General features: G+C 54.0%; 1 protein-coding gene across 1 annotated transcript; it reads right to left on the reverse strand.

Annotated features, from left to right (window-relative positions):
• Positions 1–2,024: 2,024 nt before the first annotated feature.
• On the reverse strand, positions 2,025–17,984 carry UMOD (uromodulin). The gene is made up of 11 exons (XM_008257768.4): positions 17,848–17,984; positions 15,582–15,716; positions 13,082–13,858; positions 12,866–12,970; positions 11,547–11,755; positions 10,519–10,667; positions 8,694–8,939; positions 5,466–5,628; positions 4,860–4,941; positions 3,987–4,028; positions 2,025–2,340 (listed from the first exon to the last, which is right to left on the reverse strand). The coding sequence occupies exons 2-11, from the start codon at positions 15,703–15,705 to the stop codon at positions 2,279–2,281; spliced, it is 1,959 nt and encodes a 652-aa protein (XP_008255990.1). The 5' UTR covers positions 15,706–15,716; positions 17,848–17,984; the 3' UTR covers positions 2,025–2,278.
• Positions 17,985–18,329: the final 345 nt, after the last annotated feature.

Below are 18,329 nucleotides of genomic sequence, written 5' to 3' on the forward strand. Positions count from 1 at the left end.
GCTCCCAGGGACCTGGCCCCTGTTCACAGTTTCTACCTCAACCACAATTTCTACACCACACATTCTGTGCTTCAGACAATCTGGGGTTCTCTGAACGCTTCCCCACCTCCAAACATGTGCATACACTGTTCTCTCTGCCTGGATCACTCCATGGCCAGGCCCCTCCTACCCATCCCCTCTTCCAGGAAGCCTTTCCTGACGCCATGGGCTTGTTTGTGCTGCACTTCTCGGCTCCTGGACATCTGGGGCTGATTCTAATCCCATTCAATTTCCTGCTAAGTTATCTGTCAGCCTCTGAGGGCTACATGGCCCTTGTGCACAGGGCTCCTGTCTCTGCAATTCTAACTGGACCTGGTAAATACTTGTTGAGGAAACAACTGGACAGAATCACATGTGCATGCTCCAGACCCTCCGTGTGGCTGCCCAGGTGGAAATACACAAGAGCTTGCCTCAGGGTCTTTGCACTGTAGTTCTGACAGCCAGTACGGTTCTCCTTCAGAGACCTGCCGGTTCACTCCTTTACATCTCTCAGCCTCTGCTTCTGAGAGACCAGTCCTATGCAAGACCGTCCTATGCAAATTAGCACTCTCCTGGCTCTATTCCTCTTGTTTTTTTTCTCCATTGAACTTGTCTCCAAGTATCATTGTCAAGTGTTTCCTCCTTTCCCATGTACTTCCCTCATGAGCAAGGGCTATGTTGTGCTTCCTTGCTCTTTCCTTGGTCTCTATACAAGTGCCTGGCATTGAATTTGTGCCCCAAAGATCCGTTGAGTATGTTGAAGTGAATAACTGCTGGAAAACAAGAGGAAAGGACAAAAGAAAGGAGTGGGGGGAACCCAAGGATTTGTCCTGATGCCACGTCTTTGCCCCAATTCTTGCATGTGGCCTTGGTTTTATTTTTCCTGGCCCAGACCTTCCCTTTGTTCCCTTCCGTTGCACCTGACTCAAAGAACCGACGAGTGTGCACAAGGTCAGCTGGGCCCCACTGAGCGCAGACTGACCAACGACGGGCCAGGATCGGTGTCTACGTCAGGCGGTTCTACAAAAGCAGCGGGCGATTGCATCTAGCACAGTCTGCAGGTGATAAGATGTCCCTTACCGAAAGCTACAACGTCCTGGCACCCCCCTGTTTGCTGATACACACTTGTGGCTTTCCCTGGGGTCATATGGCCCTAATGGTACAACGGGGCCTTGGCCTCGCCTGGAAAATCGCAGCTGCAGCTCCGGGAAGCAGCTGGCAGCCGGGCACAGAGTTCCCATCAGCATCGGCGTCCTCTGGCTCACTTGGCAAAGAAGACCAATACACTGGAGATAGCCGGGGATCCGGCGTCCAGCAGCCCTGGGCTTTCTGAGCGTGTGCCCCAGCCCCTGCAGAGCCTTCCAGATCCACAAGTACTCGGGACTGGGAGGGAGATGTTCAGCCAGTGGAGGGGACCCCAAGGGTGTCCCAGGGGCCTGACAGCACTGCTTCCAGGGACGGTGTCTGTCATACCCGCTAAGGCTTCCCCAGCACCTAACATAACACCTGCCACCTAGAGGCACTCAAACATGTTTCTCGTAAGCAGAGAGAGACCGAGATGGCATCATGGTCATACCCAGTTCACAGAAGCAGCAGCTCCCTGTCACAGCCTCATGTCCAATGCACTTGACCTTGGAATTTCTTGTGTAAGTTCTCCCACCAGCCAGACAGGGGGGACTGTGTCTGGCTCTGTCACTGCATCACGGTCACTGCTATATCCCCAACACCTGGCACACTGCCTGGCACACGGCGGCCGCTAAGCAAGTATTTCTTGAAAAGAATGAACGAATGAATGAGTGTGTGAAGCTCAGAGACTTCGGGTCTCTTATTGAGGGTCCCACAGCAGAACCTGGGCTGACCCCAGGCTCTCTGAGCAGAACGTAGACTCCACGCAGACAGGGCTGGGTCTGCTTCTTCCCGACCCCGGATCCTCTGCACGTGGGCAGTGCCTGCATCTAGCAGGTGCTCAGTTAGTACTTGGTGAACGAATGAATGACTTCAGAGACTGAACTTTGGAAGCATTTATTCTGCCACACTCTGGAAGGAGACAGGGGTCTGGTGAGCAGACTGTCACAAGGCGCATGTGGAGAGGAGCAGTACTATAAGCCATGGGCAGGCTGTTGGCAGGGTGGACAGAGAGGAAGAGGCCGACTGAAGCGTGGGCTCCTTCCCTGTGGCTGGGGCAGCAGCCTGATCGCCCTCCTGGCCAGCAGGAGGTGAGCTGGTGGCCACAGGGCACAGGGGTCTTCACCACCACCCATCACTGGACCATCAGGGACAAGGTGGCCGAGAGCAGCAGAGGCAGCCAGACTTTCAGGAGTCCTGAAAGGGAAGTGGGGAGAGGCTCAGGGCCAGGGCCTCGTGACACCACTGAGAGACTGGCGGGGAAGGCACACCCTCTCTGGACTGTCAGGTAGAGAAAGGGAGCTCCCGCGGCCGGCCGGCACTGTGGCGCAGCGGGGCAAGCCTCTGCCTGCAATGCCGGCATCCCACAGCAGAGTGCCAGTGAGTCCCGGCTGCTCCATGCTTCCGACCCGGCTCCCTGCTCATGTGCCTGGGAAGGCAATGGAAGATGGCCCAAGGGCTTGGGCTCCTGCCACCCACATGGGCCCCCAGGTGGAGTTCCAGACTCCTGGCTTCAGCCTGGCCTAGCCCTGGCCATTTATGGAGGGAAACAACAGATGGAAGATCTCTTTCTCTCTCTGTCTCTCCCTTTCCCTCTGTCTGTCTACCTTCTAAATGTATAAACAAATCTTATTTTAAAAAGAAAAGAGGGGCCAGTGCTGTGGTGTAGCAGGTAAGGACACCGCCTGCAGTGCCGGCATCCCATATGGGTGCCAGTTCAAGTCCTGGCTGCTCCACTTCCAATCCAGCTCTCTGCTATGGCCTGGGAAAGCAGTAGAAGATGGCCCAAGTCCTTGGGCCCCTGCACCTGCGTAGGAGACCTGGAAGAAGCTCCTGGCTTCTGGCTCCTGATCAGCCCAACTCCGGCCTTTGTGGCCACTTGGGGAGTGAACCAGCGGATGGAAGACCTTTCTCTCTCTCTCTGCCTCTCTGTAACTCTGCCTTTCCAATTAAAAAAAAAAAAAGAGAGAGAGAGAAAGCAAAGCTCCTTCTCTGAACAGTTAAAAAAAGGTGCCCACTCTCAGTGGGAAAAAAAGAAACAGGTGCCCTCCTAGATAGATGAATTTAGTCTTTCTTCTGGTCCCAAGCTCAGGACCCCCACAATAGGTCACACTTGTGCAGTGGCCAACCTACACAACCACCCTGAGAACGCCGGAGCGAATAATCACAGAAACACCTGACTCTCCAGCTCGGAGTCCAGGACCCAGGCTGAACGAGCTCAGGTCAAACACCAGGCTGACGTAACACCGCCTCGCATCCAGGTGCCGGGAGACAAGAAGGGCGACGGTTGCCCAGGCCGGCTTTCCATCTCGATTTTCAGACAATTCAGCGACCGTGAAAAACCAAGAGCCACAGAAACACCACCGGTGCCTGTGTTCAGCCCAGCACGACCTGTGGTTCTTGGCACAGAGCAGCACCCGACACGTATTTGTTGAATGAACCCTAAAACAGGCGGCTGGAGATGAGCTGTGGCACTCCAGGAAACACCAAGATGCAGATCGAGAGGCTGTGCCTGCTCTTTGGGCTCAGGTCTGTAAGAAGTACGTGTGTGCGCATGCGCGAATGTGCATGCCGGCAGCTACACCTGTGTACGCGGATACACGTGTGCAGGCGACTGCTCGTGACCTCCTGCATGTGTGCAAAGGGGTCTGGTTCCCAGCGTCCTGTGCGTGTGTCCGTGGGCCTGGGGCACTGCTGTGAGACAGCCCGGGCAGGTGTGCACCCCAGGCCTGGGTGTTTCCATGGATACAGTCGCCTCTGCAGAGTCCGGGCCAGGAGGCCCGCAGAGAGAAGCCCCAGAGGGTTCTGGAGCAGGTCCCTCTGCAGAGATAAGCTGCACTTACCCAGGTTGTAGGAAGCAGCCCCCGAGACGGCGGCCTGGACACCTGTGGGGGAAACAGAGGGAGCAATGAAGAGAAGGCAGCAGGTGGCCAGAGGTCCGGGGGGAGCCCCTTGAATCTGCTCTGCTCCTTGCAGACAGAGTGTCTTTTCTGAACCCCAAGTCCAGTTGTGTGAACTCCTCTGCTTCACCCCCTGCGTGGTCTCCCCACTGCTTTCAGGAGGAAGACCTAGAACTTGAGCAAGAACCACGAGGTCCCAGCTCACCTAGCTCTGCCTGCATCAGCTCATCCCACACCATCTTCCTGGCCTTCTCAGTTCCTCTGACAGCCTGGGCTCCCTCTCACCACGGGGCCTTTGCCCATGCTCTACTCCTGCCTGGGAGCCCCTTCCCCTACCCACTTTCCCTGACCCCTCCCAGTCAATGCCACCTCGGTTTCTAAATGTCAGCCTCATTCTGCCCAATCACCTAGACCAGGTCTGGTCCCCCTGCTGTACAAGCTCATTTTCTTCATTGCACTGATGGCAACAGTCTTATACCAATCCAAGTGGGAGTGTCTGAACCACATCTGCCACAAGGTTCCACCCGCTCCACGTGAGCAGTGCTGCCTCTGTTTCCATCTCGGGATCCCCCCCCACCCCCCGCCATCACACAGGGCCTGGCTTGCAACAAGCACAAAACTAGACTTGGGCAGTGAATGAATGAATGAACTAATGAATGAACAGGAACTGGTATAAAAGGTAGGCCCCAAGGGATCCATCTGCTCCCAATTCTTCAGATCCCAAGAGGATCCCAGGCTCTGGTGCATACACACACACACACACACACACACACCTGCTCCGGGGATCATTGCCACCCAGCCAGGAAGGGCTCTTACTTTGTCGGGTGATGGGACCCAAGTTCAGGACCCGGGATTGGTCTATGGAGCCCCCACTTCGGACTCTGGTTCCGGAACAGGTCTGCAGGGAGACAGTGATGGAGAAAACCTTCCATGAGGGAGAGCAACTGTGACCGCGGCAGGTGCATAAACTGTAGCCTGCGCCTTGGAGCAAGCCAAGGCAGGAATCGCTTGACCTGGACACCTGGGTTTGCATCTCAGTTTTTCCATCTCAGGCCCTTGCTTACGTTCTCTGAGCTTCTCTTCCCACGCAGGAAATGAGGCAAGTGCTACCTTCCTTAAAGGGTTGCTGTGAGGCCTTTAAAAGTTCACATGACGCGTGCCGAGTGCTGGAAGCCATCAGCTTCTATCAGAAGTCAAGTCCGAAGCTTCCCAGACCAAGGCACTCCACCGATCCCACCTGATTCCCCAGCAGCGCAGGCGCCCCTCTGGCCACACCCACCCCATCTGCCAGCCCCTCCTAAGTTCTAAGAGGGGCAGTGCTGCTCTTTCAGGGCAGGCTGGGGGTGGGGGGAGGGAGGGGGCGCTGGAAGAGGGAGAGGGAGAGGGTGTGGCCTGCAGGCTGAGGGCAGGGCAGCGACTCACAGGCGTGCACTTCTCGCTCAGGGTGTCGCAAAGATACACCTCACAGTGCAGGTAGACCAGGTCGTGGTTTCCTGCAAAGCGGAACATCTGGACGGAAAATCGGGCCTGAGGAGAGAGCCCGTTCTCCACCACTTGGATGGTTGAGTCCCTCGTGTGTGGGCACCTGGGGGACAGAGGGCGGGGGCAATGTTACAGCATGCAGCGGGCTGAGCAGAGACTCCCCAGGTACGCGCACTGCCCCGCCACCAACTTTCTTAACCTCTCTGTGCCTCAACTTCCCCAGCTAAACACACAGGATCAAGGGATGGTCACTGTAGCCCACATCCTAAGATGCTTGCCAGGATTAAGTGGCCTGATTCTTCAAAGGCCTTAGAACATCCTGTATCTGTATCTAAGGAAGGAACGTCACCCACACATGGGCATGAAGCCATCCACACGCCAGCGCTGTCTGATTGCCCAGAAAATGGTCGTCAGGCATCCTCAGCTACCATCTTCTGTCTGCGGCCCCAGACTACGTATGACAGGGGAGGGCTCTGAGGGGTGGGGGCCACTGACCACACGGGAGCAGACATGGCTGCACCCCAACACGCTACAGAGGAGGAAGTCAAGATGGCACACGCAGAGACCTGCACCTGTGCTGGTGGGGTCGGGAGTCAAGCCCTCCTGGGGGGCCAGCTGGGCACCCCCTCTGCTGTTGCACTCTCCAGAAGACAGGCTGAAGGCCGGCTCTGAGGACTGAGAAGGGAACTTTCCCTCTCTGCTCCCCCCCTCCGTACCCACCCCAGTTCAGATCTGATCACTGAAGTGCAAACTCTGCTTGGCCAAATAAAAGCAGGGAGGTTAAGCGGACCCACCTGCTGGGGAGCAGACGGGCATGGTGTCTGGCCCCACCAGAGGCAGCCCCATGCTCTCACGCGGAGCAGGACTTCCAAGCCCCGCACCCAGTGCCCCTCACCATGCTCTGGACCTGTCCTTTCTCTTCATGCCGTGTAACAGTCTTGGCATCTCTCCAAGCCCGGTAATTCTCAACCCAACCCCGCTCACACACACACAGCCAGACCAAGATACACAGACACACCCTACGATTCTTCCTGCTTCTTTCTCAAAACTTCCCAAGTTTTCTACGGTGTACCTGCTGCAGTTTTATCTCAGGAAAAACAAGTTTAAAAACCCCCGAGATTTTTAAAGATCAGGTATTACTTACCCCCATTTCACAGATGAGAAAAAGCAATGTCTGGAGAGAGAAGCTGACATGTGTCTCAGAACTAAGAATGCCAAAGCCAAGATCTGGATTGCACCTCCGAGAAACCGTAAGCAGGGCCATGCCTATGTCTTCCACGCTATCACTATATTTTTCCATACCCAGACACCACCATTCTGATTGCTTCTCCTGCAAGTCCCAACCCCTGGGCTCTTACTACCTGGACTATTTTTCTGTAAGTCCACTTATAATCTGTACCGAAAGAGTTATTTTCTAGAAGAACTTCTAGATCATAACGACACATGGAAAATCAGAATCACTTGCCATAAATAAAACACAGCCGTATGAAAAGCAAAGATAGACTAAAGGGTGCTGCTAGGCCGGTGCTGTGGCTTAATAGGCTAATCCTCCGCCTGCAGCGCCGGCACATCGGGTTCTAGTCCCGGTTGCTCCTCTTCCAGGCCAGCTCTCTGCTGTGGCCGGGGAAGGCAGTGGAGGATGGCCCAAGTCCTTGGGCCCTGCACCCGCATGGGAGACCAGGATAAGCACCTGGCTCCTGCCTTCGGATCAGCGCGGTGCGCTGGCCACAGCGCACCAGCTGCGGTGGCCATTGGAGGGTGAACCAAATGCAAAAGGAAGACCTTTCTCTCTGTCTCTCTCTCACTGTCCACTCTGCCTGTCAAAATAAATAAATAAATAAATAAATAAATGGGGGTGCTGCTAAATCTGAGGCACTGTTCATTGCCAAAGGCCCTGAAATGCACTTCAGTCTTTTTACTGCAGAGTGAGATGCCACATAGCAGAGAGAGATGAACATCAGATTAGCAGCCAACTGAAGCTGCCCCTTGATCCCAGGAGATCTGAAGCGGGACCGGTCCCAGTCCCCCAGGGATGCTTTCTCAGACTGTGCATGGCCATGGCGAGTGCTCTTCTCCTTCCTCTCCCCCATTCCGCTGCCTCCTGTCACTCACATCCTGTGCATTTCACTGCACTTCACTGTCAGCCTAGGAGGGCAGTGCGTTTGTCTCTTTCATTCCCTGTGACATCCCAGGAGCCTGACACACAGCAAGCTCTCCAAATATCTGTCCAACTCACTAGTGCAGACAAGCTACTTTCTCACGGTGTGGTTCCACTTGGCCTGTGGCTAACCATGCCCAGCCTTCTCCTAACCAGGTGCTGGGTGCCCTGGTGCTCTGGGCATTTTCTGAGTCGTGGGACCCTCTGCCCACTGGTGAAGGCTGTGTATTCCTCCTCACAAGTAATGTTTGCAGGGGCAGGCTCTGTGGTACGGTGGGCTAAACTGCAGCTTGGGATGCCCATATGTCATATCAGAGTGCCTACTTCAAGCCTTGGCTCCTCCGTTTCCAGTCCAGCTTTCTACTAATGTTCCTGGGAAGGCAGAAAATCATGGCCCTTTTACTTGCTTCATCTGCCATCCCTATGGGAGACCCGGATGGAATTCCTTGCTCCTGGCTTCAGCTTGATCCATCCCCGGCTGTTGCAGGCATTTGGGCAGTGAGTCAGTTGATGGATGGATGGAAGGATGGATGGGAAAGATCTCTCTCTCCCCTCCCCCTCTGTTTCTCCATCTCACCCCATCTCTCAGTAATTCTTTTTTTTTTTCAGTAATTCTTTCAAACAAATACATAAACCTTTTCTTAAAGTAATGCTGTCAATGCATACATATGTAAAGGATTTTAAAGGAAACCAAGTAAATTGAAGCACAAATCTCAAAATGCTAAAACATTTGATCTCCACATATGTATATGCATACGCTCATATACAAGTATCCCACATAAATATATTTACATATATATATGGTCACACATTAAACAATACGAACTAGTGGACATGCTTTCCCTGGGATCACTAAAAAGCAGTAGTGAGCAAAATGTTTCCCTGTATGAACCCCTGTGTGGTTCCATGCCTGTATTCACAGTGGGTGGGAATGTCAGCTAAAGGAATATAACAATCTACTTCGCCCTCATTCTGACCCAAAGACCTCCCTGTAGGAGCCTTTGCCTCACCTGTCCTGGATCATGAAGTACTTGATGGGGTCTGTGGCGTTGCTGCTGGGCGTGGCATAGCAGTTGGTCATCACCAGTGCAAACCGGGACAAGTCGCCCCCATCCAGTATGGTGCCCACGTAGAGAAAGGAATCAGTGGACAGGGTCACCGAGGAGCCTTGGAAGGGCTGTGTGTAGGCAGGATTCTGGAAGAGCGCCATCCTCACGGTGAACATGCCTGTCCCTCCCACGCTGATGTTCAGAGAACTGCAGGGGAAGAGGAGTTGGTGGGGGGACAGGCAGGGGACAGCCACAGAGGGGCCACCCTTTCCGGTCTGCATTCCTGAACAGCAACTGGCAGCTGTTTGCACAGCAGGACTGGACCCCACCAACCAGTGCTTTGCACGCTGCAGTGTGCACACATGGGTCACCACAGGGTCTTGTGAAAATGCAGGCTGTGGTTCAGCAGGTGGGGGTGGGGCTGAAGCTCTTCACTGCTAACCAGCTCCTGGGTGCCGCCGACCCCCAGCCAGGGGAACACTAGCGGCCATCACTACCCTGGTAACCTTCAAGAGCGAGCAAGCAAAGGCCTGCTGGAATCAGCCAGATTCTTTCTTCGGGCTCACCTGGAACAGGTGAAGAGGGACGAGTGATCAGGAGTTCCCAGACCTGCATCCTGGCTGCAGCGTGATGCACTAACACCCCCACCCCCACCCCCACCCCTACCCCCACCCCCAGCCTGGGTTTAGGAAGGCTTATTTCTGACAACACTGAACACTTCCGCCCTGGTGCAGACACTGTCAGCCTGACGCTGCATGAAATAGGGCTCGTGAGAAAGACTCAGCCACAGGGATATCACTTAACAGGTGAGAGCCGGGTTGTCAGTTGCAATGGGGGCACAATTCCCAATGCAATCCAGATTGGTGCCAAGAGCGTATAACTGTGGGCAAGTTCCAAAGTGAAGCCCAAGGAAGAGTGGACACTAGCTAGTGTGACGTCCAGCTCTGCTACTTACTAAATGCCACAACTTTGGACAAATGATGCCACCTTCTCCGAGTCTCCGTTTCCAGATAAATAACCATCACCTGTAGCCCCTAGGGTTACCCTAAGAGGGTAACTGGGTGTTCTGTGTAGAGCAAGGCCTGACACACAGCAGCTCCCAGCAAGTGCCAGCTGTTGCCACGATTACTTGTTTCCAGCAGCGGCCTCGGACTCACTGTATTCAAAGATGGAATTTTAGCTACCAAAGAGGTTCATCTTTTTTTAAAAAGATAAAGCCTCTCGTGGCACTCACTGTGAGTAGAATTTCTCTGGTTCACTCCCGAAAGGCACTGCCCCCAACAAGGCACCTCAAAGCAACATAGTTTGCAAACGCCTCTTTAATCAAACTCCTTCGATTTACAGAGAAGGAGGAAAGCTGAGGTCCAACTACGGGATGAGATTTTCCCCGAGTCCCTGAGCAAGGTGGAACCGAGAGCTCCTGCTTCCCTCCAAAGCCACCCCTCTCCCCTCTGAAAAGCCAGACACCCTAAAATCCAATTGGCAGATCACGGCTGTTCTCCTAGGAAAAGCAGTGCAAGTATCATTAAACCAATTTCACAGCTGGAAGGATCCACACCCAGAACTACAAGCTCTCCAAAGCCGTCTGGCAAGTGCACCACACAGCGTGGATCTGAACCCAGGTTCTAGGATTGCCAGCTGGGCTCCTGCACCGGGCAACCCTGACTCCCAGGCCTGACCTCCAGCGTCCTATGGGTGGCAGTCGACAGGGAAGCCAAAGGCCTCATGGTTAAGGGGGTGTCGAGGGGCGCCATCCAGGGGTGCGGGGGACTCTCTCCATCCACACCTGACCACTGGCTGCAACGAGGTCTGAAGGCTGACTTTCATGTCCAGCGGATAGGAGCAGGCGAAGTTGATTTTGATGTTGACATCACGGATGATGATCTCATCCGACAGGTACAGGGTGTTGCTGTAGGTGGCATGAGTTTCATTCCTCTGTGTTGGGGCAGGGGGTAGGAGAAAGGGGTGTGAGAATTGGAGCAGGATTTCAACAGCAATGCCGTCTGTCTCTCTCACCTCTAAGCTGCCCGCCCAGTCTTGGTGATAAGAAGTTAGGGCAGCGGCAGCCACTATGAGCACATGTCCCATGCCAGACCCTGAGCTAAATGCTCCTTCTGTGTCACTGCGCTGGACCCCTCGGTGACCCTAAGTGACAGAGCTGCCTCATCCCTGCATGGTGGGGTTCACAGTAATTGCGTAATTGCCCACAGAATGGGGACTGTAACACGCCCCAGCTCTGTCCATTGTCACATGTTGTCATGGATGACATGGCAAACACGATCCCCGGCAAGTGACAGATGACTCATTTCTCTCTTCCTTTCTTTCTTTCTGTCCTTTGCCTTTTCGTCCAGGGGATGGGAAAAGCAGGAGGAAGCACTGCTTCACTCACGCGAACATTGCAAAAGGTCTGTGGAGGTGAGGCCCCGCTCCTCCAAATGCCAGAGACGCAGACACTCCCTCCCAGGGCCACCGGAAATGAACAGACCTGCTTCTGAACCCAGTGTTGCTACATACTGGCTGGGAGCCATCACTGCCATCCAAGCTCTACTTGCCCCATCTGTAAAATGGGCGACTGTTACCATGGGTCTCTTTGTCTGATACTAACATTTGTTGAGGACTCTGTGTACCACCCTGCCCTAAGCACTTCAGACACAGTCTCAACACCCCTACAGAGCAGGTGTTATCAACTTCCCCTTTTACAGTCAGGCTAAATACCTCCCGAAGCTCACACTGCTGTAGGAGCAGGAGCCCGGGCTTGAGCCAGGCGGTGCTCCCACTGCAGACTGGAGTGACCAGGGGCATTCCAGGACGTACCGTCATCACCGTGCCACAGGGGCCCTCCCGGGTGGGGGTCACGATGGACACCCAGTCCTGGATGCCCCTCTCGTTGAAGCCCGAGCACTGGCTGTCGCGCAGGTACATGAAGACCTTCTGGAATCCCAGGCTCCTCAGCTGGCACTTGCTCAGGGACACCTTGATTTCAGTGACCCCACACTGCAGCCTGCGCTCCAGCTGCGTGACATCTGAAATGGTCAGGGGACAGGATTGGGGAGGCCTGTGTCTATAGCTCAAGGGTCCAGCACACCTCCCCAGGGGCCAGGCAGAGCTGGCTGGGCCGGCTGCTGGCTGGGGTACTGTGAGTGCCTTAGCCTGGAAGTATAAGGACAAAAGCTGGGGTTGGGCATCACCGCATGGGTCTCACGGCACCACCAGCCCCAGCTTCCCCGCACACTGTGCCAGCATTACATAACACCGGCTCTCAGTTCTGCAAAAACAAGGAAGACGTGGCATCTTGTCTACCTCAAGGACTTGCTCCTCACTTTCTGTCAAGTCTTTGATACCATTTACTGGTTCATTTCCCTTTTAAACAGAAAGCAGGCCTCAGGCTCAGAGTCTGGGGCAGCCTACAACATCCAGCTAGAAGTTTCTAAACTAGTTTTTAAAGGAAGTGTTTTTTATTTTGAGTATTTCTTTTTCAAAATAATTTTACTGAAGGATCAGATTGCTGCTGGGATTTAATATTTTTCTTTTTCTTTATAGTTTTCTGTTAACCCTGCCCAGATAGTGACCATCAGCATGCCAAACTTACTTTGAAGAAGAAAAGATTCCGTTTGAAGAAAAGCTAGTTAACAACAGAATGTGCCTTGCAGGTGGTACTCGGCTACAGCACAGCTATAAAACTGGCCTTTGTGCCTAACTCCTATGGTGACTGACACCTGGGAAATACCAGTCAGTTTCAACCCTGAACGCGTGAGAAAACTGACATCCAGGGTCCAAGCCGGTCAGGCGATCGGCCGCCAGGCCTGTGTTCGGGTGCTGTTAGGCATGTGACTCGGGTGGCTCCTGGTTACCTGGTGGCAGCTCCCTGACCATCCCCTGACCTGTGGCGGCCTCAGAAAGAAGGATGGGGTTTGGGGAGAGCCCCTAGCTCTGTGGGGGTTGGCTAGCTCAGCTTAGGGGAGCCCCAGAGAGCTTCTTGTCTGTTTAATGGGGCACTCGTAGACTGGATATGCACCCTCTGGGTACATACTCTCACGACCCCCATTTACACACAGGAACGTGGCCCCGTGCCTCCCCCCCCCCCGCCCCGTCTCAGCTCCCCCCCACCCCCGTGTTCCCAGCATAGGCCTCACCAGTGATGTTGTCCTGTTTGCACTGACAGTGCCACCTGCCATTGTCCGATTTGCAGTCCTCGTCTATTCCGCACTCCTCACAGGTTCCCTCCACGGAGGTGGGGTCTGCAGGGTCACAGGGACAGACAGACGGGCAGTCAACAAGGGTACGCCCCAACCCTGTGCCATGCCCGTGCCGGGTGGGGGAGGGGGTGGGAAGGAAGGCGCTGGGCTCACCTGTGCAGTACGCCAGGTGACACTCGGGGGCCGGTGACAGGTGGTAGACATAGTAGCCGCCGGTACAGGCCTTCACCTGCACAGGCGCGTCCCACAGGCAGCAGTTGCCACTCCAGTGCGCGCAGGCCGTGCGGCTCACGATGCCCTCGTCGCTGGATGGGTGCGTGCCATTGAGCCACATGGGCGCCGCCGTGTTGCAGCGCAGCGTGGGCACGCAGGTCTCCGCCAGGCGCACGCCGCCGTGGCCCACGAAGCGGAACCAGCCATTCAGGTTGCTGTCGCAGGAGTAGCCGGTCCCGTACTCGGAGCTGCGCCAGAACTGGTCCAGGGTGCTGTAGGTCTGGCACGGATCAACACACTCGAACGCACCACCCTGGTTCACGCAGGTCAGCTCCGGCCCACAGGATTCCGTGGTACACTCGCAGTGGTGTCCGTCCCCCAGGTAGCCGGCGGAGCAGGCGCAGGAGTAGTTGCCCTCCAGGTTGACACAGGTGGCCAGGGCGTGGCACTGGTGGAGCCCCGGGTCCTTGCACTCGTCCACATCCGTGCAGCCGAGCCCGGGCGTCAGCTGGAAGCCGTCCAGGCAGACGCACGTGTAGGAGCCCAGCGTGTTCACGCAGCTGCTGTTGGCCGAGCAGTTGTGGCCGCCAGGGGTGGCGCATTCATCCAGGTCCGTGCACTGGAGGCCGTTGCCGGTGAAGCCCTCCAGGCAGGAGCAGGTGGTGACCACGCCGTCCTCCAGGCAGGTGGCGTTGCTGTGACACTCAGAGCACTCCCCTGGGGACAGAGGCCAACCTCAGAGAAAGCACTCGCCCCACCACAGCTCAGGTTGCTTTTAATACTTTTAAAATTTATTTTCATCTTATTTGAAAGAGAGAGAAACAGAGAAATTTCTCAACCACTGGTTCACTCCTCAAAGGCCCACAACAGCCATGGCTGGGCCAAGCCAAAGCCAGGAGCCAGGAATCCAATCCAGATCTCCCGCAAGGAACCCAACGACCTGAGCCATCACCTGCTGCTTCTCCAGGGTGCACACTGGCAAGAGACTGGATGCAGAAGAATCCAGAAATGGGGCCGGCACCGCGGCTCACTTGGCTAATCCTCCGCCTGTGGCGCCGGCACCCTGGGTTCTAGCTCCGGTTGGGGTGCTGGGTACTAGCGTCTGAGCAGTGTTCCAGCCCTTGTCTCCCAAGAGGTGGCATCAGCACCTGGCTCCTGGCTTCGGATCGGCACAGTGCTGGCTATAGTGGCCATTAGGGGAGTGAACCAACGGAAGGAAAATCTGTCTCTCCTCACTGTCTATAACTCTCTCTCTCTCTAACTCTGCCTGTCAAAAAATAAATAAATAAGAAGAATCCAGAAACAAGCCAGGCACTCTGACATGGGACGCAGGTGTCCCAAGCAGCGTCTTAACCACTTGACTGAGTCTCTCCTCCTGTGCCTTAAGATTTATTTCTTAGCTGTCTCTCTCCAAAACAAAGAACCCCACCCCACCCTACCCACCCTATGTCTGTGCTCCCACCTTTCCTTCCTTAGTGTTAGGCATTGCCTTCAAGCTGTGTCTCCTAAAATATCCACATCCCCACATCCAAAGGGATACAGTGCAGAATTCCTGTACTTTGGTAGGACTGATGGTGAACCTGCTTCCCTTTTGCAGCCTTTGCATACTTCTGTGTCTTCTGCCAGGATCCCTTCCACACCTAGAGAAACTTTCAGCTCCTGCTCCTGCCACCTCCGCTCAGAAGCCTCCCCCAGCTCCCCCAGCACAGCAGTCCCACTTTGTTCCTCTCCAACAAAAACACCAGTGGAAAGTGGGCTGCTGCTTATCGCTGAGTGTGTGCCGGACAATGGGATATGCACTTCTCATTGAATACTTCCCAGTGATCCCATGGGGCTGTTCCCTAAATTTATCTCTGTATTTTAAAGTTGAGGAGATGGAGGTTTGGAAGGAGTTAGCCACTGGCTGCCTTGGTCAGCAGCAAAGCCAGGACCCATGCCCAGCTGGCAGGAACACAAAGTGTGTGACACTGTGGTGGTATTCCGTGTGCCCCAGGGTCCTGCCGGGTGAGGGCAATGCTCAGCCCGAAGCAATGAGCTCGGAAAGCTGAAAGGGGAGATGTCTGGAACCACCTGCCATGTGTGTTCAAAACTGCTGGGTGACCGAGGCTGCAGCTGGCCTTTCGTGAAGTGCCAGCTGGCCTGAGCAGTGTTCCAGCCCTTGTCTCCCAAGAGGTGGCATCAGCATCACCTGGGAGCTTGTCAGAAATTCGTTCTCAGGCCCCAGCCTGGGCCCACTGCACCAGAATCTGCATTCTAGCAGAATTTTCAGGTGAGTCCTGCACACAATCAAGTCTAAGAAATGGATTTAGAATAAAGAGTATGCAAATCCCAGATGTGATAGGAGAGGGATTGAGACTACTTCTGCTAAGGGCAGCAGTGCTCCGGCACGTGTGCACGTGTGCACGCGCACGCACACACACACACACACACACACACTTACTTGCTTCCAGGCTATCAGCAGTTGCACTCATGAACCAAGAGGTCACCATTGCCATCATGAGCATCCGGGTCAGAGAAAACAGCCACTCCATCCTAGCTGTTTCTTTCCGGGAGCGCTTCGCCATCCTCTGAAGCCCTGGAAACAGAGATGGGTGGGACAAATACAGGATCACACTCTCCTCCCCACAGTGGGGCGGGGTTCACACTGCACAACTCTACCAGATGCCACTTACATGAACCACAGAAACTGCAATGGTGCAGCCCAGGCTTTGGTGGGCCCATTCTTGCTCCCACCCACATCCTAGCTTGGCTCCCCAAACCTCACCACAGTGCAGGTTTTGAAGAACTGAGTCTTTCATTTCAAGCAGGAAGCACCAAGATGTGGTAACGTTAGGAGGCAGCTTTGGTTGTAACAGCCAAGTCCCAATCCCCTGCCTGGAAACTCCACTTGCTCAGATTCTTTGACTTATTCAGCAATGATTTGTTGAGTAGCTACTATGTGCAAAGCAGACAGCTGGCCCACAAAGTCCCTGCCCACAAGCAACTCACACATTATAAAGCAATCGCAGGCCGGCGCCGCGGCTCACTAGGCTAATCCTCCGCCTTGCGGCACCGGCACACCGGGTTCCAGTCCCGGTCGGGGCGCCGGATTCTGTCCCAGTTGCCCCTCTTCCAGGCCAGCTCTCTGCTGTGGCCAGGGAGTGCAGTGGAGGATGGCCCAAGTGCTTGGGCCCTGCACCCCATGGGAGACCAGGATAAGTACCTGGCCGCGCACCGGCCGCGGCGGCCATTGGAGGGTGAACCAATGGCAAAAGGAAGACCTTTCTCTCTGTCTCTCTCTCTCACTGTCCACTCTGTCTGTCAAAAAATAAATAAATAAATAAATAAAAAAGCAATCGCTTGAGATGAGCAACTGAAAAGTAATTAACTTCCACAGTGCGTGTTAACGTTTCTAATGGTATTTCACCCCATCAGCAATCGTAAGTGGATGCTAGTTTTAGCCTAATTTTTATAGCAGCAAAAATAAGTTAGTAGGGTGGGTAAGTATGTAGGAACTGGAGAGCTTGTAACCAGGATTCAAATTTCTATTGTACTAATATTAGCAGTATGACATTTGGCAAGACATTTCAGTTCACCAAGACTCAGTTTTCTGATCTATGAAATGGGGATCATTGCTTTCACAAGTTTTGTGTCCATAATATGTTAGACTCAGTTCAGAGGTCCCTAGAGTCAAAGAACTCGTGTTCCAGAGCACCGTTTGCAAGATCTTCGTGGCCATCATGTACTAAAAGAACATTTTGCATCACAATCCAGTGCAGTCATTCTTAGACATGTGTGTGCACACACTCACATAGACACACATGCCTATGAAATACAAGTTTTACAAAACAATGCTTGTCCTTAGTGTGTATCTTGGTTGCTGCCCTATTCTATTCTATTTCATTAAAAGCAAAATTCTGGATATAACCCACAAATGGAAAGAGTGCAAGAACCACTAATGAGATACAACCTATAGTTTGAAAAGTCGTTAGGTAGTAACTGAATGCAGATTACTGTCGCTGCGACTCACTGAAACAACACCTGTAAAGAAGGACCCAGCACTGGGCCGCGGCTCAATAGGCTAATCCTCCACCTGTGGCGCCGGCACACTGGGTTATAGTCCCAGTCGGAGTGCCGAATTCTGTCCCGGTTGCCCCTCTTCCTGTCCAGCTCTCTGCTGTGGCCCAGGAGTGCAGTGGAGGATGGCCCAAGTCCTTGGGCCCTGCACCCGCATGGGAGACCAGGAGAAGCACCTGGCTCCTGGCTTCAGATCAGCGTGGTGTGCCGGCTGCAGTGCGCCGGCCGCAGCAGCCATTGGAGGGTAAACCAATGGTAAAGGAAGACCTTTCTCTCTGTCTCTCTCTCTCACTGTCCACTCTGTCAAAAAAAAAAAAAAAAAAAAAAAAGAAGGACCCAGCACAAGGACCCAGCACATACCAGATGCTTCTGCTGGTTGTAGTAGGCCCAACGCCTGCTATGGAATAGCTACTTGACTACTAATATTCATTGATTCCATGGAAAACAGTAGTCATCGTGATGAGGAAGGCTTAGGCTGGGTGGCAGGGAGGGAGACTGACTTACCAGAGAGCACCGAGTCAGTGATCAGCAGAGTAACACTCAATCCAGGCTGCACCCTAGGGCAAACACTTACCGTCATCCCCTTTCCCCTCTCTGAGTGAAAACCAATGGAAAGTTAGATGGAGGAGAAGACAGCTGGAGATGCTTACCTGGAGCCAGCAGGATCGAAGTGGCCGATTCACAAGCACAGGCCTGTTATATATACGCACATCTGCCCTTGGCAGGTGTGCCCCCCTCCAATTATTCTCTGGTTCCGTTTCTTGAGACTATTTCCTTGGGGGTGGGATATTTGTTTGCCTTTGGCATAATATTGCCTTTTCAGGCTAGGAGGTTGTTGTTCTTTCTCCTAATAGCTGGAGACCCCAAATGATTGACATTGGTGGGGGGGGTCACACCTGTGCCTGGAATTTCAGGACCTTTGTTTTGTCCATTTTAGCAGCAAGAGATTCCATAGTTAGACATTAACTGGCAAAGCAGTGCCAAGGTGCTGGGCTTTTTCTTGGTCACTGGCAAGGACAGAGAGTAGGCGTAAGGAGACCTAGGAAATGAAGCCCAGCAATGGAAGAGGGACTCAATGCATCTGCTGGGGCGTGTTCCCAGTCCTCAAGAGATCCACCAGCTGAGAATGGCT

The sequence above is a fragment of the Oryctolagus cuniculus genome, chromosome 19, assembly GCF_051225735.1.
Source record: "Oryctolagus cuniculus isolate XC-2025 breed Fujian yellow rabbit chromosome 19, ASM5122573v1, whole genome shotgun sequence".
NCBI classification, from domain to species: Eukaryota; Metazoa; Chordata; class Mammalia; order Lagomorpha; family Leporidae; genus Oryctolagus; species Oryctolagus cuniculus.